We start from the raw sequence: 20,798 nt of genomic DNA, 5'->3' as shown, positions 1-20,798 counted from the left end.
CCAGGAGCTACCATTGGAGAACAAGTAGCTAGTAAACAGCGTTCGAAATTCTGACTGTCACAAAATGTGATATTATCATTTTGTTAATCATTTATGATCCTTTATTCTTTAAATGTCTTATAGATGTGTCCTAATGTTTATAGATTGTCCCAAATTACATTGTTAAATTCACATAGGTGTGTTTGTTTGGAATCAATTGTCCAAGGAAACCAGATGTCGCGTCTGGTAGTTGCTGATGTCAAGCTAACCAGGCTCTTCCAGGATACAAGTAGGATGTAAATAGCTCCCAGTTCCCCTCAATTTCGAACCCTGTTATTCCCCACTCATTAAAAGTGACAGTTGGTATGCTAGAGGTGACTGTCTTTCATATTCCTCTCTGATGGCCTAACATCCTACCTTATGGTGGTGCAGATGTGAAGAGGACTTGTCTGTTCTTTTTTTATAAGCGATTCAGCAAAACAGTGGTTACAAACCACAATTCTTGAACTATATTCACTATTATTGCAGTGACGATCACTGAAAGCAAGATCATTTTTTTCATTGCAGTCAATAGACGGCTAGATGAGTGGGTAGACAAAAATCGGCTTGCATTGACCAAAACTGTGAAGGATGCTGTGCAGAAGAACACGGACCAGTATATGAATGACTTGACGGAACAGCCAGAGCGCAAAATCACTCGCAACCAGAAGCGCAAACATGATGAGATCAACCATGTGCAGAAGGTAAATCCACAGTGCACTGCCTCAACCGGTACCCTTTTCTGTATCAAGCTTTAAGTGCCTTTCTGTGTTATGAGAAGCAATTCAAAAGTACATGACTCAATCTTCTGCCTAACAAGTCACCAAACATTAAACCTGCTATATAGTGCTCAGACACTAAAATAGAAAGCCCATGCTTCCAACATCTGCTTTAGCTTTTCTCTCAGCAACCAGTGCAGAGTTCCATTTACATCAGTGCTTTAAGAATACGTCCCTTTGCCTATCAATCAAATCTCTGCTTTTCTTTGGACTCCACTTCTTCCTCTCGGTCCTAACCTGGCCCTACCACCTCTGTATTCTTTCTACTTCTCTCCCAGTACTCCAAGGATTGACTGCTAAAGAAGTTGACCCGATTATTGTATATTTTTAACAAACGTTTTCCCTTCATATTACATACACCAGAGACCCTGTGTCTGTGCCTGAAGCCTGTTGCTTGTTACTTATTTTGGAGACCCTGGAGTCCATGTTCCTAGGGATTATCTGCTCCCTCATTGCCAGGTTCTGTGAAAACAGAAGTGAATGCACATCCAGGACAGTTGCAGGGGTCAAACCTTTTGATCTTCTATAGGAGTGCTCAGAACATGCAAATAAAGGGTTCAATCCTTCGCATGCCTGGGCGTAAAGGGCAATAATAGACGCCCAGAGAAGGCTTGTTCACCCAATAAAATGCTCTTAAACTGGGCATCCCCATCCAGCTAGACCAAATCATTTATTTCCCTAGTGTTATCATTCTGTCCAATGCATGCTAGCCTGTGCACTAACAGATTACAGAATTGGATTAGAATCTGAAGCCCAATTCTCCTCTACAAATGCAACCCAACTTTTGGAGAAGTTGTCTTTTTTAACAAATGATTGGACAGGCATGGGACATCTTTGTCTTTCAGTTTTTGTTCGGTCCTCACTGGCAGCACTATGCATCATGAAAAACTCAATGTGGGGTTGGTTTTCAGCGGGTGCAGACTAAGCTGCTGCACGGGCCACATATTGCTAAACATAGGTGCCACTTTTATTTAAACTAATATTCTTTTTCTCTTTTTCATAGACTTATGCAGAGATGGACCCGACGACTGCCGCCCTGGAGAAGGAGCATGAAGCGGTCAGTTGGGGAACAGGGTCAATCTTTGGGCATTGCATGCAGAATGTATTTGGTGAGATTTGCAGCTTGATGGTGGATAAGGAGCAGTCTTGTTTTGGGATGGCAGCTTTGAGATGCTCAATCGTTTGTAGGACAAATCACTCTTTTCTTTAAACAAACCAGCTTAACATCAAACTGCTCCTCCAAAAGAACGAGAGGGTTGGGACACCAGAGGTTGACCGTTCTTCCATGGTGGCTTCAGATATTCTCAATGCAGATCACACTGTCACTGTGTGCTCTACCCATTAGGGTGGGTCAGCATTGGGGTAGTCTTTGTTGACCAATCACATACTGCCTAAGTTACAAACTATTATACTGAAATGCCTCTGTACAATAGTTAAGTTGAGCTTGGTCCCATGTATCCACTAGGCATGCCATCAGCGAACACAGCCTTTACTATTCTACAGTAACTTGCCTGTGATCCTGTAATTTACCCTAATCCTTTTGAGGAAAGAAATGCTTCCACCCTAAGACTTAGCAATTTGCACAAATACCTTTCCTTGTACATAAATGGAGCGGGGTGATCTTTCAAAGCACCCTATTGGGGGACGGGTGTAGGCGGGTACACAACATATAGCTTAACCCTTCACTTATAACTTGATCCGCCTCTTACCTGTCTCCAAACCCCCCTCTTCTAAGACCACCCGGTGTACTTTGTTAGGACGATGGTAAGGGTAGAGAAGTTCAAGAGGTTTGGGCCGGCAGATCCGCTCCCATAGGAGAAAACACAAGGTTAGAGTAAGTGGAACCCTCATCTTAAAGCCCTCAGACAGGAAAAGCGACGCTGTGAAAAAATTTGGAGATCACTCCCCTCAGAAAAAAAATAAGAAAAACTTGAGTAGACTAGCCTCTCATTATAAAAAAGAAATCATCCTGGTCAAACAAAACGTCCTACAGCACTCGAATCTCACAAGCGAAATCTAACACCAGAGAGCTCTTCACAATACTAAAAGAGGTTGAATCTCCCATCCAAGCTCCTGACTCATGCCTCAAAGATAAAAACTGGTGCACGGGTATACAAAATGCCTTATCTAACAAAATCTCCTCTCTCAAGACAAAAATAAACATTAAAAAAGATTCCCTTCTTTCCTCCACCAAACCCAGTATCCCCACCCCTAAAAAGATACACCTAACTAGACACACCCCCCGTGCACGTTCCCCATTTTAACTTCCACAGAGTATCCACCAAAGAGGTAGAAAAGGTCATTCTCACCCTCAAACCTTCGAACTGCCATGGGGACCTATGCCCTGCACAATTGATAAAGGATGCAGCTCGTGATCTCGCACCATTTATTACCAAACTAATAAATGCGTCATTCACATCGGGCAGCGTACCAAACAATCATGGGTCCTCCCCCTGCTCAAAAAACCGAATCTAGACCCCTCTACTCACACTAATTACCGTCCCATCACTACAGTACCATTCCGTCTTAAAATCCTCGACAAAATAGCATACCAACAAATCCAACATTACTTTGACTCCTAAGAGATGGAAGTGCTCAGAGAATCGGGCTTCAGGCCTCAACACGGCACCGAAACCACACTCATAGATCTTAAGGCACAGATAGATGAGCTGAGAGATCAGGGTAAGGTGGCACTATTGCTACTTCTTGATCTCTCGGCTGCCTTCGACATGGTCCACCACGAGATCCTATGCGACCACCTTCAAAAAGCCGCCCACTTCTCTCAAGAGGCAACTGACTGGATCCAATCCTTTCTAAATAAATTTCTAATAGCAGCAGCTGACACATCACCGGTGGCGTGCCTTAGGGATCTTGCGTCTCCCCGACCCTGTACATCATCTTCACAAAGCCCCTTTTTGATGATCTAGATGGTCTGGGTATCACCTACACTAATTATGCCGATGATACCCAGATCCTCATCCCGTTGACTGGGGATTATGACAAGGATTTGGCCTTTGCTAACAAAGTGTAACTCATCCTCCAGGCATGGATGGCCTCACACGGTCTATGCCTGAATGATGACAAAACAGAACTTCTCATTCTAGGGTCCTCACATAACCTTAACAAACTAGACCAAAACTACTCTTCCTTCGTAATTGACAACAATAAGATCACGGTAGCCCAGGAGGTCAAAACCCTTGGCTTCTACCTAGATTCCAGGTTCCACTCTCACCTTTAAAAAACAAATTAATGCTATGGCATCCGCCACATCTTATACATGCAAACTCATCAGAGCAGGCAAACCTTTTCTCTCTCCGTCTAACTGTATTACCCTAGCCAGGGCTCTTATCTTGTCCAAGTTGGACTATTGCAACGCACTTTATGTAGGATGCAACAAATTTATTACGAACAAAATTCAGATCCTTCAAAATAACACCCTAAGAGCGGCCCTCAGTATCTCTAAGAAAGCCCACATCTCTGATTCTAGAAGGTCTGTCAACTGGCTTCCTACCAAAGACAAAATATTCTTCAAATCGGTTTCCCTGACCCACAAATGCCTCCACCAAGCAGCCCCTCAATACCTCATCACTAGATCCACCAGACATACTTCCTCTCGCCCCTCTAGAATGACCAACTCCAATCTCCTCCTGGTGCCCAGGTTTAAACGGTCTGTCGGGTGGGAATAGCTTTCTTGTTAAAGCAGCACAATACTGGAACTCCCTTCCACCTCCTTGCAGTGAGGACCTCCCCTACCGCCTATCCAGAACTAAGACCATCCATTGGCTCAAGATTCACGACACATAACGACCTCATGCTCTCTTGCTGCCCTGATGCTCCACCACTATGATTGTAAATATGTACATTTAGGTTGTCAACTGCTCAGTGTAGATACCTTTCCAAGAGACAACCGATGTATTGTATATAGTACTGCTTATATTGTATACTTCTGTAACCTATGCCTCATCGGCGTGCATTGTTTCTTTTTGACGTGTCCAGCACTGTAACCACGGCTGGACTGCATTTCCCTGTATGTAACTAAGCCTTGCAATCCTCTTGTTGCCTCTGCGCCTTGCTACCCCTTTAGGGGTTAGGTGCGCAATATAAATAAATAAATACCAAATACAACAGGAGAGGTGGACAAAAGGAATGCTGATGTACAGTTCTTTTTAGTTGGTTAAAGCTTACTTATATACTTTTCCGGTACACTAGCAGGGTTTTGGGAGTTTTTTTTTTACTCCTAAGGAGCTGCTTTACTAAAGAAGATAAAACACACAAATATAGAGAGTCCTTTAAAAATAAAGTGTCATTAAAAATATATACGCCTATACAGTGCACTATATTAAAACAATTTATAAAGACCTTACTTGTAAGACAATCTGGCCAGGGTTGTCTCAAGGTCGTTGCTGCTGCTCTCGGTTTCTTCTTTTCTCCTGCACTCTTCTGTGGTGGCTCTTGTAGCAGTAGCCGGCAAGCAGCAGCAACAGTGTGGGGGACCCCCAAAGCCTTTGTAGGGCTGGCAGTAGGTAGTGATAGGCAGCAACAGTGTGTTGGCACCAAAGTCTTTGTATGGGCTGGGCTGCGTATGTCTGATGAAGCCCAGCACTCGGAGGCAACGTGGGGGGCCCCACACTACTCGCTCCACCTGGGCCACATCTGCCAGGTGTGGCCCAGGGAGTTAGGTGGACCACTAGAAAGGGGGTGGCCCTTAAATTAAGTTCAGCCCCCAGGTGGGCTAAAAACATATTTTAGGCACTCCTCTGCTGTGGGAAGCACCAGTCATTCATGATGCCTGGGTTCCAGGTGATGGGACTCCTCTGCTTATCAGGGGAGTGCCAACATAAAGTCCCGGGCCACGACGGGGATTGAGCTCAGAGCAGAGCGCCTGAAACCCTGTTGGAGGGTTTTTCCATTGTGACGGGTGCTCCGCTCGCGCCAGCAACGTTTTTTAAATGTTTATTTCAGAGTAAAGGGACCCTTGCCTGCGCTTGTACGAGGGTCCCTTACTGTAGCTTTTTCTCTTTGGTCCCCGACGTGGCTCTTGTACCGATGATCCTTCATGGCCCCCCCCACCCACCCAATTCCCTTTGAACTATCCTCTGCCCTGAGGATAGCTTTGGCCTGGTCAATGAATTTATCCAGCCATGATTTAGGACAGTTTGAAGTTTATTTAGAGCTTGTTGGAACTGTGGGTCCTGCGCTATCATGTGCATTGCTTCCTCTTTTTGTTGCCTTTTTGTTTTCCTCGCTATCATCACCTGATGACTGCGAGCCCAGATAGAACAAGTACACCAAACTGGGAAGAGGTACTATCCAGTACACCGGATTGTAATTGGGATTCACCATTACCTATCTAGGACAATACATACATTATACCCGCCTTGAGAAAAACCTAATGGTTGAAACACGTGTCGGCACTAATGTAATAGAAGTATATTACATACCTTGTAACCTATGTAATCTTTGAAGAAAAGGAAACAATAAGTGTTACAAACTCCTAACGTGTGTGGCAATTGACACTAATTGGATACGAAGGGACCACTGACCAGCGCCTATGTACTAATTATTGGATCTCAGTCACCCAGATCAACAAATGATTTAGGACAGGCCACTGGTTGCCACCCAGTACCCTGAATCTCATGCACCTCCCACAGGAGTTGGATATGGCTCTGTGGGTGTTGGGAACCACACAAGTGTCTGATCTAACCATTGATCTTCACAGCTTCCGCCTGACCTTCTGATGTTCTCTCAGCCTCGGTAGTTGGATGAGCTTCCGGTGATTGAACCTTCGAAGGATCTTCTTCGGGCCTTTCAGCGCAGAGTCGCTGCAGTCTCAGCACAGGCCCCTTGGCTGGTTCTTCATCTGTCAGCTCAACCTCATCCCGACTGGGAGCAGGTGGTTCCGGTGAAAGGTCTTTATATTCCTTGGCTGCCCTTCCTCTCGCAGTCAGTAGACCAGGCACTCTCCCAGCTGATTCTTTATGATGAAAGGCTGAAACTACTGAAACTCCCACTTGTTGTTGCGTCCCCCCTTTCCCAGGCTTGTCGTCGACTCGAGTATCCTCGACACTACTGGCTTTTCCAATAGTAGTTTTAGACTTCCCTTTGTCGTCCAATGGAGCGACTTTAGGGGTATGGCTGTTCTGAGGTTCATTCGAGGGGGTCGGGCTGCATTCTCGAATACCTCTATCTTTTTACGAAATTCCTCCAATTTTCTGGGGGAATCCGATTTTGTCGGACATCGAATTTCTTCGGTCGACTCAGAAGATGATGATGAGGGAGATCTATGTCTCCTTCATTTTTTTGGAAGAGGAAGAAGAGTGTCTCGATCTACTCCTAGATGGAGATCTCTTGGAATGCCTATGGCGATCCGATTCCTTCAAATTGGTTGCTTTTTTGTTTTTTGGACGTAGCCTTCTTAGAGGCTTCCTTCCCCACCGACAGTTTACCTCTCCTCTCACGAAGGGCCTTCTCGGTCATGGATTGGCAGGAACCACAGTCGTCGGTTCGGTGACTTGAACCGAGACACCAGAGACAAACTCGGTGGGGATCCGTGATCGACATTTTCGATCCACAATCTACACACTTCTTGAACCCAGTCTTTGGTGTCGAAGAAGACATTTTCTTCACAGAAAATCTCAAGCGCGCTGTTCTCGATTGCAAAGCGATCGGAAAAACGGAACTGAAGCAACAGGCGCGGCTCGAGCTATTTATAGCATCGGTATGGAGTCCGTCGAGGGACAATAGACGCCACGACCTCGAGCTCAGCGCCCTCTGCCGAGAACATTTTTTTCCGAAGCAGCAAAGCTGTAGATAACGACTTATCATAAAATGAGGAATATGTGGGAGGAACATCCAGTTGAAAGAACGTTACAGTTGGTAAGTAACTTGTTCTTCTTTTCATCTGCCTTCTTCTCCGCGGCAGCCTGGGTTAGCTGATATGATTGCTCCAGTTGACGCTCAAGCTGTTTAACATAGCTGGCATAGTTATCACTGCCGGTTCCGTCTGCAGACACTCCAAAACACAGGTCTATACGGCAGCTGGGGCATCCGTTCTAAACATCAAGAAATGTGGTGTGAACCTGGTGGCATAATTCTTCATGCAGTTGTATGCATGGGTTAGGGGGGCCCATATGCTGACTCAATCTGTTTTTCTCCTCTGGCCTCCGGGTGCCCAGAATGCCCAAGAAGGTACGATTAAACCTCTCTCCCTGACATTTATATGGAGTTGTAAAGGTTTTCTTGATGCCAACCAGCTCCAGCATCTGCTGGATGAGTGTTGATTCAAAGTCTAGTCCCTGGTCGGAATGAATACTGGCCGGCCAGCCGTGGTGCACAAAGTATTTTTCACACAACCGATTGAAGTAGTCCGTCACCACCAGGATGTTCTGTACTCCCCGCCTGTCCATCTCCAGCTTGAGGAAGTCTATGCAAATGAGGTGCATGGGCCCGGAGCAGATGATGAACATAGGCTGCAGGATGAGCTGCCGTCTTCCTGATGACACACCTGGCGCAGTGCTGGCAATAATTATCTGCATCTGCTGCTAGTCTGGGCCCGAAAAACCTTGAGTGGACACACTCGAGAGGTTCTGTCACTGCCAAGATGTCCGTGCTGGTTGTGGAGTGCATACAACACATCTCGACTGAATCTCTGTGGCAAAACCAGGCATCCTCCACTCCTTCAGCATTGCAGCTTGCTCCGGGTCACGAAGGACGTCTCTGGACACATCCGCTCCTGTGGTCTTGGTTTTCAGGAACAGAGTGATGCCAGGACCTGCTCGCTTTGACATGCAGATCTCCTCTCAGGCCAGACGTGGTAATTTGGATACCTCCAGACTGGTGATGTTGCAGTAGATGGCGGCTACCGCCTCAGCCAAGGATCCCAAGCAATCCACGTTCCTGGCTCTGTCTGGCCCCTGCTGACTCTGGCAGATGGCTCTGACGCCTGCTGAAGACAACTCTTTCCAAGAGTTGGATCCTGCTGTATCATCCTAGTGAGCATGGGGCCTCAGAGGGCACCAGCATCTGTTAGTGCACCCAAGTCTATATTGTAGAGTGAAGTTGTATGTGGACAATGCTGCAAGCAAACGGTGTCCGGTACCATCCAGCTTCGCCAACTTCAACACCTACGTAAGGGGTTTGTTGTCCATCCTCACCGTGAAGGTGGCGCCTTAGAGGTCATCCTGGATCTTCTCTGTAACGGCCCACTTCTATGCCAAGAATTTCAACTTGTGGACTGGGCAATTCCTGTTAGGACTGATTTTCTGTACTATGGCCTGGTGGACAGATGTATAGAAGGCCACCCTATATTGTGACAGGGACAGCTCTGTGGAACTGTTGTTGGCAGCGACAGGTGGTCTAGGCTAAGATCTTCAGAAGTGGTGAGCTTGTAAAGGGTCCACAATGAGGTCACACAATGGGTATCACAAAATACACTTAGACCAGATGCATACAAATAGTTATTTATTGCCAAAACACACTATGGAAAATAACTACTAGCAAGTAGTTACCACACAAGACTAATAAACAATAGATACATACATACTTTCACTTATTGTAGGGCATCATATATATCAAACTCATGCAAAGAAAAGGTTAGATTAGTATTATGCACTCAAGGTCCACAGAGTTGATCCCTAACTAAAATTGTCCAGCCCCAAGTTGTCTAGGGCCTTTTTGCCAAATAGTTCAGGTAAAGGTTCCACAGATGTTCTGAAACAGGATAAAATAGAGGTGGGGTCTCTGGGGTCAAGTGAAGGGTTCTTGGGGTTAGGGTACAAGTTAGACTAATTACCAAAAGTAGCCCCAACGTTCAGAGGTCTTGCGCAAGCAAGCAAGGGCAAAGCCAAAAGTGTTAGAATTAAGGATTAATATAAGCCCAATTATTTATAATGGGATTATAGGGGTAGGTTAGAAGCTCTGTAATTTACTCCTGGACTCTGATTCTTCTGCAGACTTGGCAGAACAAAGGAAGAGGGTGCGGGGTTGTTCTTCCGCCGAAAGTCAGTCCTCGATTTGCAGGTGTTGCAGGATCGAGCTGATCTTCAGTTGGTGTCTTTCGCTGTTACAAGGACTCTCGATTGAAAAAAGCGGTAGAACTCGATGCAGAACCCCTCTCAGGACTGGACACTGGCCAGGTAAGCGATTTCAGGCTGTGGTCACCGCAGCACGGCAATGTAAAGGGACTCGGCAGCCTAGGTTGGACTTTCCCCTCAAATCGGGTCCCCTCGAGGCTAGAATGCTGAAATGTCAGAAGCCAGTCTCGTAGTGCCAGCTGAGGATCCCCCAAGTTTCAGGCTGAAACACTGAACGTGACGCCAGCAGCACAGAATCCCAAAATTGAAGCTGGTCAGCCACAGGATGGTTCCAGGGCACTTCCGAAGGTTTCCTTTGGCAGGGCCCCAAGCAGACGTCAGGAATGGTCCCTCCGCTCAAAGGGTTGCAGCTCCTTCGCAGAACTGCTAAAGATCACGAGCAAGACGGGGCTCCTCCAGGACAGCAGCAGAAGTTGGCCGCCAGGCCTCCATTAGTCAGGTCTCTGGTTTCTTCGCGGGTCTCACAGCCAGATAGGATATTTGGCTCCTTCAGGTTTCTCCAGGATCTCTGAAGAATGGGTGCAGGTGTCCCTTTCTTATCCTAAAAGCCAGGTAAGAGAAGGTGCCCTCACTAGATAATAGCAGAACTAGCCCCCCCACCCCCAGCAGTGGTCCAATCAGGACCACTGCAGGGAGCATTAATGTATACCACTCGGACAGTCCCAATCCAACTCCTGCTATCAAACGCACACAGCCCTCCAGTAGCCCGCCAAAAGCTGCTGCTTTCCCGTGCACCGGAAGTCCTTATAAGGATTTTCCTGGCCTCTGGCATTGGGCAGGGAGACACACAGATTTCTCTGGCTCCCAATCTAGAGCCATAAGCAGGGCTCCAATTCTATCTCTCGCGATAATATCCTCCACACTATTCCTAGGAAACTGCATGCCAACCTGTCCAGGTTTACCAAAGCCTTGAGAATAGTTTAGTTTACCTTGCCAAGCTGTCAAGTATGGCATGGCCCAGACCACTGACGGATGGTCATAGATTTACAGAGTAAGTTTGACAGGAAAGTCCCACTTCCTTCTCTTGGGCTCACTGAGGGCTCCAATCGAATTCATGAGAGATCTGACAGATCTCTCTCTCTGGCCAGCCTCCTGTGGATGACCGCTCAGTGACAATTGCCAGGTCACTTCACCATCCCTTCAGTGGATCTGACCACTACTGAGCACAGTAGAGGAGCTATCGCCGGACCTGTCATAGTAGGATGTCAGTAGGATGTCAATGACTGAATTGGTAGTCATTCTCTGTGGGGTGGCTTAAGGGCATATGGGATTTGGATCAGGAATCGCCATTTACAGCCTATTGCCTGAGGTCTCCAGAGTCAAGGGGCTAATCAAATTAGGCCTGGTCTCTGGTAGCAATGAGTTCACTTCTAAAAATGAAATCTGGAGTAATTGAATTCCTGTTTCACAACGGTCAACCTGGTGACAGAGAGTGAGACTCCTACAGTGGTTTTCCTCTTGGACCTCCACAATGGGCCAGCAAGAATGTGTTAGACCACACAGGTCAGATCCTGACACTAGGATGCGTCACCAGGGGAATGTCGCACACCAATTGTAGGAGGAAGGGCCTCACAACCTGAGTAACCTCCAACCCCTTAAGGTTTTTTCTGGTGAGCTCTGTGGGCTTACCTTGTAGTAACCCACCTTCCTGTTGAACTCTTTGCTTCCTTGGAGGAGAAGCCTCCTATTGTAAGCAGGTCTTTCTCCATAGGCCTAACCATGATGGTTTCCTTTTCTGTTGGCCCATACTTCTCTCTCTCCTGGGACTGTCCACTACCTGTATACCAGGCAGCTAAATACTAGGCAGCTAAGGAGGCCCATAGGATTCAAGGTTTTCTGGGGGGTCTTCCCAACTGGGAATAGGGACATTAGTTGTAGGTAAGGTAGTGGGAATATTCTCCTTCCCTCTACATCTGTTTCTGACTCTTCTGACCATGGATTTCCCCTTAGGCCTAGGCTTTCTCTTAATCTTGGCTAAGAGAGCCTGATTCTTAGACTTAGTGCTTGAAAGGTCTGGTGAGTGGTTCAGGACCTACGTCTTGAAGACTAAGCTCACCCAGCATTATTCTAGGAACCACTCCCCTCATATTGACAGATGCCCTGACCATGTCTCTATTCACGGCTTGAATAACTGGTGGTACTGGAACATTGAGGGGGCCTACCAGCCAACTGAGTATCCCTCACAGGAACTCTGGCAAGAACCTGTGGGTTTACCATGAAGGAAGCTACTTCAGTAGGCCTGGGCCCAGTGTTTCTAACACTAGAGGTACTTACACCTCCTACCTAAACACTATCCTCATAAGAATTATCACTGTGCCACAGGACTGGGATGGAAGCCAGTGCTCCAGCCAGGCCTCAAGATAAGGTGTGTACTAGGCCTTTTTACACATGAACATCCTGTAGATATGGCAGCTTTATTATTTTCCTATGTACATTTACACACAAGTTTAGAGCAGAGGTCAGGTTACTTGACAGACACCAGAAGACTTCTTTTGATGTTCATTTACATGGATGTAATTGCAAGCCATGGAAACAGAATGTATTTCTCTGAAGCCTTTCAAAAAAGAAACTGCGCACTGTGATAAAAGGAATGGTTTATTTCCAGTCTTACACAATTGTATTTTTCAGAGTTCCTGTGCTGTGTGCATTTTTACACTTTTAATTATAAAAACCGTGTGTAAAATGATAACTATGCACAATCTAGTTTACATCCATTCAACCTTGCAGTCAATGGGGTACATTACTATAAATGGTCAATGGCTTTAGTCTTTCCTCAAGGGCGAGTGACTGTCATTACACTAATCACAGGTGTTCTAGACTCTCAAATCTTCGAGACTACACTTAAAACATCCAAAACCTGACTCGCCAGGAAGAGCTGTTCTAAAACAAACAAATGAAAATGACATTGGTAATAGAAAAAGAAACTCGGCAAAACCTGTCCCTGTGATAATCCAGATAGGTATTTAACTTTATGTAGCGCTTCATACATGGTTCGTCCAACATCTAGACACTATGATTATTATACCTCAGTCGATTTTCATTTAACCGACCTTTGAAAGATGTTAGCCAATGAGATAGCTGATCTGGTTGAGTACTCATTGCTGCAATATGTGCGTGATCTGTAGGTTGCAGGTTTGAATCCCGGCATGGCCATCTCAGCCTTTCATCCTTTCAAGAGCGACTTCGGATTGGTGATAATAGTGATAAATATGTTCTACGTACAGCGATTTGCCAAAGTTGCTATATAAATGACCATTTGACCATGATATTAGATATAGAATTTAGCATGGATTCCTTGCTTCTCTGCAATTTTGTATCATAACATTGGCATACCATTAGGTAGTAATAGCTCCAGGAAATTAGGACTTTCATTAAACATCAAAAGACAATTCTGCTATCGAACCTCAAAACACACAATCCAATTCAAGCTTGCTTTACTATGTAATTGGCTAGGTTTTTGTGTTTTCAACATTTAAATATATACAGGAGAGATCAAATGGCCAGAGAAATGAAAGGTGTATTATGTCCATGCAGAAAGCTGCTGCATAGTAATGATTTCCATACAGTTTTTGCACGCGTCGGCTGGATGTCACATACGTTTTACCCTCTTGCAAAGGAGAAAAGTAATTTTTTACTCTCTTAAAATCACATTTACTCTCAAATTTTAAAAATGGGGAGTAACATACGCTCACCTCAAAATCTTTACTCCTATGTCCCGTACCTTTTCCTCCAAACTTTTGGGACATCTCTCCGTCCTGTGGGACGGGACCAGAGCACTTTATAAAAAGCATCCAAAAAATGTTTTAAAAAATGTGTCCTTCCTCTCTTTCTTGCGAGGGGCCCGGCACGCGGCCGTAACCCCGCCCACCTTGGCTCTGCAACGCGCATCAGTCCTTTTCTCTGCTCGTTCGGGACTGGACGCACTTGCATCCTCAGAAGATTTTCTTCCATTTTTTCCTCTGGCTCTCGCTAGCGATCGTGTACTAGTCTGTCTGTCGTTCAAACTAGACTTTTCAGATTGTTCATCGTGTCACCGTCGTTTCGCGAGGGCGGATCCCCATCCTCTTTGTTTAGAGTGCTTGGGTCCAGATCACTGTTGGGACTCCTGTTTTTACTGCGACTCCCTTTCGGTCCGGGCACTTCAACTACTAAAAATTGAAGTCTCTACAATGTGGACAGGTCGTTTTCACAAATCAAAGTCTTCATGGGAAGATAAGGGGCAAGGATGGGCAAAGAGTCCCTGAAAAAGTATTGCATTATTTGCAGTAATTTTGACATGTAGAAATGTTAGATATTACCGGATTTACACATTCATCTTTATTCTCCGGAAAGTGTTCATAGCATCTTGCTCTGAGAGACATAACCCTACTTATACACGCGATGAAACAATAAAAGAATATTTGTGTGTTTACACTGGAAAAAAGTTATCCATGATTTTTTGAATGGGACAAACGGGAAAACATTGCTAAACACAGATCCTTACCATTTTTGAAAACACTGGAAACACCCCCCCGGAAGTAAATAAAAATAAACCCCTAAAACAGGAAACACTATTTATAACCAATGTGAACTTGGAAATGTCTAGTCACATGATGCTGTATGTGCCTCTAGTGTCATAAATAACATTTCAGCATATGTTCATCTTGTCCTCTATTTGGGTGCAGCTATTGTGGCATGCAGTGAGCTGAGGAGCGATCAGCAGGGAGTGGTATTCAGTATGTCAGGCGAATTACTAATTGTTGTAGGGCTTTCCATGTCCCCAGCGATGTTCCATGAGCCCCCAGCCCCCTGGTCACAGACTCACAGACGTCTGCTCGGTTCGGGCTCCCCGGTCGCAATGACGACGCGGGCAGGCCCCCTTTATTTAAAGGCACGCGGCGGAGTGCAAAGTCACTCCGCGGCGTGCCGAAGCCCTTAAAGGGGCAGTACCACACTCCTCCTTTTCCATGAGGACAAACAATAAACACGTTAACTTGCACACTCAAACTAAACTCATTAAAACATTAACAATGTCAAACCACACAATTGTACCCTGCAAACCCCTTTATTCACAGCCGCCCCAGGATCCGCCCGCCCCCATGCATGGCAGATCCCACCAGGGTCGCACATAGGCATTGCTCCAAAATATAGTCACTGAGGCGAACAGGTTTCCCTGGCCCTGTCCTCAGGGAGTACCTCCTGCTCGCCTGACAGGAGATTGATGGAGGGGTCCAGCACCCCCGCCCTCCTCGGGTACGTCCACAACATCCTGGTCCTGGGGTGCCGCAGTCCTGGGCTCCCCCAGTTTCTTAAAGAATCTGACATTCCTCGTGACCGATGCCCGGCTATCCATGGCGGTCACCATGGACCCTTTTACCGCAATCGCGTCCAGCGGCTCAGGTTCATATGTCGTAGATAACTTCCCACGGGGGTGCCTGTTACGAATTAGCCTTCGTCCCCGGGCACAAGTTGCTGAGGTCTGAGGCCTCACACTCCTCACACTCTCCTGCTCGATCCTCATCCGTTGGTCCTGTTCCACCTGCTGGTCATTGACTCCGGTTTTCGTCTCTCCGACCTCGGGCAGTAGCCCCCTCGGGCATCCCTTGAATAGTGCTTCCGCCGGGGCTACCCCTGTGGAGGTGTGTGGGGTTGTCTGATAGACACGCAGGAACTGATATAGCACCCTCTCCAGGCACTGCCCTTGCGCGATGTGGAACACTTTATTCAGTGTGCGCATTAGTCTCTCCGCCTCCCCATTGGCCCTAGGCCAGAGCGGGATGACTTTCTGATGTTGCACTCCATAATCGTCCATCAGGGCTGCAAATCGCTCGCCTTGGAATGGGGCCCCATTGTCCGAGCACAGGGTTGTGGCGAGTCCATCGAACAGCAAATGCCTTCTCCATTGCCACCACCACGTGCTCGAACGCCACTGATTCGATGTACTCTACTTTCGGGTACCTGGAGTACTCATCAAACACCATTAAGAAGTGAGTACCTTGCGATGTGGAAAGTCTGCATGGACAACCTGCCTGGGGCGCGTGCCGCGAGGCATGGCTTCAATGGTAGGCTCTCTCTGTGCAGGAGACGCGGCCTGGCACCACACACCTGAAGCTGCATACTCGTCAACCCGTCGCTCGAGCTCAGGGAACCATACCTTGAGGCGTAGGCGGGCTTTGGTCTTGGCGGCCCCTTGATGGCCTTGATGGGCCAAGCCAATTACCTCTTGGACTTTGGCCTGAGGAACCACAATCCGATCTCCTCTCAATAGCAGCCCATTTGCCGAAAACGACAACTCCACCACCTTTGCCTCTTGCGTGCGCCCTGCCAACGACTCCAACATGCTCCTCCAGGAACCTTGCTGCATGGCCGCTCTGAGGATGCGAACATCCTAGTCCTGTGTGGCCACGGCCTCCAGTTCCTTCAGTGGCAGGGCATATGGGGTTGGCGCCTCGACCGCCAGTTGGACGTGATCATCGGCTTTTTCTGCACAGGCATCCATCTCGCCGTCTGTATCCCCTCGGATGGCGAGACAGATAGTCGGCCGTGTTGTTGGAGCCAGGCCGGTAGACCAGCGAGACCCCATACTCCAGAAGCGCAAGCATCCACCTTTCGATTCTCGCTGGTGTTTTTTATGGTGATCTGGCTAGGATTGGGAGCAGGGGCTTATGGTCGGTAACCACTGTCACTGGCCTACCCAGAACATACAGCCGTAAGTGCCTGCACCCCCACAACACCGCATGGGCCTCCCGTTCGATCTGAGAGTAGCGCTGTTCAGTCTCAAACAGTGCCTTGCTGGCTTAGGCCACCGGGCGGACGCTGGAGTCGGGTCCAATTTGTGTCGGCACGGCCCCTAGTCCAAAAGGGCTAGCGTCTACGATTATCTCGGACTGGAGGGCGGGGTCAAAGAACGCCATTGTATATTTCGCTGTGAGGGCGCTCTTAATATCCTTGAAAGCTGCTTGCTCAAGTGGTCCCCACTGCCACACTGTCTTTCTTAGTGAGGGCACGTAGGGGCTCGGACCTGGACGCCAAGTTTTTGATGAAGCGGCCACAATAGGTACCATGCCCAAGAAGCTTCTGACACATTTTCGGGTGGGCATGCATCTTTAATGTCCTTTACCTTTCGGGGATCGGGAGACACTACTCCCTCCTCAAACATGAAGCTGAAGAATTCTGTTTGTCTTCAGAAACTCACATTTCTCCCGATGGAGCGTCGGGCCCAAGGACTGCAGTCGGTCAAATGTTTTGGCCAGTTTGTGTAGGTGGTCCACTTCAGATTTGCCGAATACAAGAATGTCGTCGCTGATGTTCAGTACGCCTTCAAGATCCGCCAGTGCACCCCTGATTGTTTTGAAAAACCTCAGCCGCCGAGGGCACCCCGAAGCTGAGTCTCTTATACCGGTACAGGCCCCGATGAGTCGTAAATGTTGTGATGTACCTTGACTCTGGATGCAAGAGTACTTGATGGTATCAGGCCCTGAGATCAAGCTTCGAGAAGAAGCGAGCCCCTTGCAGCTCAGTAATAATATTACTAGTAATGTCTATTGTCTGTGTGAGATGTCGCTCTCTCTGGATCGCCTTGTTGGGGAGTCTCATATCTACACAGATCCTCACCGAGTCAGATTGCTTGGGTTTTCTGGCAACCACAATAGGGGGCACCCAGGGTGTTGGACCATCCACTTTCTCGATGATATCGAGGTTCACCAGATTGTCCCGTTCCTTGTCTACCAATTCCCTCAGGTGAAAGGGCACCCTCCGGTGCTTGAGGGCAATGGGTTGCACTGATTCATTGATATGCAACCTCACCGGGTCGCCATCATCTCTCCAATCCCTTGGAACAGTTAGGCATATTTGTCAAGTAATGTCTGTATGTCCTCCATGTACACAGAGTACGCAAAACTCACTATTCCCAGGGCTTCAGCCGCCACGCAGCTTAGCAGTGTGTTGGTGCTGACGGGCATCACATAGGACCGTGCTTTTATATTCGAGCCCCTGTGCCCCACCTGAGCCACAAACGCATCGTCCAGGGGAATTGGATGTGCACCCCCGAAAGTGAAGATTCGAGCATTCGGGGCAGAGCGCTTCGGGGGGCAGTCCTTGACGTCATAGTGTTCTCTGACCATCTCATTGACCGATGCCCCTGTGTCCACCAGCACAGGAATGTGAGTCATTCATTGCCACGATGCACCGCGGCTGACTTCAGCTTTTGGACTTGAGGGACTCTATGCTTGACGCGAAGAACATGTTCTGTTCCTCTTCCTCCTCCTCATCCGCTTGTGCTCCCTCCTCCCTTTGGTCAACCTGGGCGACATTGGGAGGGCGAGACTGTCTAAAGAACCCAGACCGCACTGGGCCCCTGGGCACCATCACCGGAAGGGACGCTGTGCACACCCGGGCGTAGTGGTCTGCCAGGATGCACCGACCACATGTTCTTCCTGCTGCTGGGCACTCTGCAGGGTGGGGCAGTTCGTACCCACACTTTAAGCATGCCTCCCCGGCTTCCTGCCCCTGTCGCAGAAATTTCCAGCCGACGACCTGGTACCCCTGCCGCCACGCCCCATTGCGCAGACAACCTCCGTCTTGACAGGACGTGCACCCATTTCCATTCTTGACGCCCGTACCTCCGATATTTCCTGGCAGCAACCCAGCTCTAGGATCCGGGGTGGGGTGATTCCAGGTTCCCTCAGCACCTGCCTCCGCAGCTTTCCTGATGAACACCCTTGGATGAGCTGGTTCCTGACCATGTCGTCGGGATTGTCCCATGCACATGCCACGGACAGCCTCCTGAGACGGCCATAGAAAGTGTCCAACGTCTCATCCTCCTTCTGGCGGGTGGAGAGCATGACAAAGTGCTCATAGTCCGCATTGGCTAGGGGAAGGAAGTAATTGTGGAGAGCAGACTTTGCTGCGCCATAGGATGCATCTGCAGGCTGGGGGGAATCGAAAATTTTGTGCACCGCAGGCCCTGCAGCGGACAGCAATGTGGCCAACTTGCTGTCGTGGTTGGTTTCCATTGTTGCCCGAAAATACATGTCCAGTTGATCAACACAACGCCTCCACCTAGACCCACGGCTGGATCTAGGGCCAGACACATCAAACTCGGGGATGGGTTGGAGAGCCGCTGGGGGGCCTCATCTGGGCCATGGCTGAAAGTGGAGGTGAGGGCTGTCCTTGAGGCTGTGGTTGTTGCACTGCTGGCTGCCCTCCGTCCTGGTTAGCTGGATCACTCATGGGTCAAGCGCACCAGCACCCCTCTCAGATTGCACAGGGGCCGCAACTCACCCAGAGACAGGCCTACTGAAGCCACCTTGATCTTCAAAACGTCCACACCAGGACACACCCAGGAATACCCCTGCAGGCCTTCTTGATCTTCAGATGTCCACACCAGTACAAATCCAGGGCATAGAGCATACAGCAGAAAGTCCACACAGAGTAGATGGCCACAGAAGGTGTAACTAGGCCCAAAGTCCAGTGAGGAGTGTTCAAACATACATAGAACAGCCAGTATCCCCCCCAGCACCTCACGTTCACTCGACGAGATTCACCTCGAAAATGGAAAAATAACCAAATTTCCAGGCATATCCATGCAGGAATAGGTGTCCGCTATTCAGGTATCCAAAAATTTGGCTTGGATGGCATTTGTGGGCCCCTTCGGAGCGCCGCTAACATCCCGTGCCTTGAAGACAAAATGGCCGCCGCCGCGTGGGGCACACCCTCCCTCAGGCATGGAACGAGTGATTCCGTCCCTCGTTCAGAGACGAACATTCAATCAGTTGTCACCGCCGGGCCCGGGTGTGTTACCGCGAAGCTGGAAGATTTGGCGCGGCCAGTTCGGCGCGGGCCGATTCGCAGCGACCGCTTTGGCGCAGGAGACGTTTAGGCGCGCCCAATTCGGCGCTGGAACATTTCGCTGCTGGATCTTTTGGCGCCATGAATGCCGAATTATTGTTTTAATATACGCCATCTTTTCTCCACAGCAGCCCCCTTCCCGGCGGCGCCTGGAATTACAAACATCACAGGCTCCTGCTTTCTCATGCCCACCGCAGCACTTGATCTGTAACCTAACTTTCGAAGAACAGCTGTTCGATTCCCCTTTCCCATTGCCCTGGCATATGGCAGAGCTCCGTGCTGATGTCAGAAAGTGGCACGGGGGAGGCGGTGATTCTGGGCAGATGCCAGTAGAGGAGAGCGACGCAGGGGCAAGCTGGAGTTTGTGCCAACCAGCCCAATGGTTGGCATGCAACGGGCTGTTGCCAACCCAAAACGCTGATTAACGTCTCCTTACAATGACGAGCACTGAACCAACGTCGGGGCTCCATCTGCAATGACAGGGCTCGGCACAGATGACGCCAGGAGCCTCGCGCTCGCTGGCACTGATTGAGCACATCTCTGGGTTGCCAAGCCTCCAAACAACCAATGGCGTGTGCCCTACCCATCTGAGGATACAGTAATAGTGATTTGTGGAATTAACCCCTCTGCCTGACCCAGTGCTAGTGCAAGCTTCAAGTGTACCGGTGTGGCACACAGTTAGTTGGAGCTGGAGCCGGTATTCAATGCTAGGGGGCGGCATAACAATAGTAGCCGGGCAGGTATGCCAGTTTATCACACAGTGACAGCGCAATCTTCTGCTACGCGAGTGTATGCCAGTGTGTCACATTGCAACGGTGATTGGCACAGTTGCCAGTGTATGGCAGCGTTAGTCCAGGCTTCTGATATGAAATAGTGACAGTGTCAGTGCAAGCTTCAGCTGTGCCAGTGTGTAACAGAGTAATGGTGAATTTCGGTTTGCCATTGTATGACCGTGATGATACACGCTTCTGGTATGCAGTTTGTGACACAGTAGTAGGGAATGACAGATATGCTAATTTCTCCAGCATTGGATCTTTCATTGATTCACATGCTTAGAATATTCCCCGTCAGGCTGGGAATC

The 20,798-nt window shown here is 48.4% G+C and overlaps 1 protein-coding gene across 2 annotated transcripts in view; it reads left to right on the top strand.

Moving 5' to 3' along the window:
* KAT8 (lysine acetyltransferase 8) overlaps nt 1-20,798 on the top strand; it is a 1,009,124-nt gene that overhangs the window by 230,797 nt on the left and 757,529 nt on the right. For both annotated transcript variants that reach the window (XM_069651899.1, XM_069651897.1), the window contains exons 3-4: nt 547-722; nt 1,801-1,854. In XM_069651899.1, the coding sequence (XP_069508000.1) occupies nt 547-722; nt 1,801-1,854 (230 nt within the window). The remainder of the gene's footprint in view (nt 1-546; nt 723-1,800; nt 1,855-20,798) is intronic.

The sequence above is a fragment of the Ambystoma mexicanum genome, chromosome 3p (genome assembly GCF_040938575.1).
Source record: "Ambystoma mexicanum isolate Mex_15411 chromosome 3p, UKY_AmexF1_1, whole genome shotgun sequence".
Taxonomy (NCBI): domain Eukaryota; kingdom Metazoa; phylum Chordata; class Amphibia; order Caudata; family Ambystomatidae; genus Ambystoma; species Ambystoma mexicanum.
The sequence above is the reverse complement of the archived record's forward strand: the minus strand, read 5'-3'. Positions and strand labels throughout refer to the sequence as shown.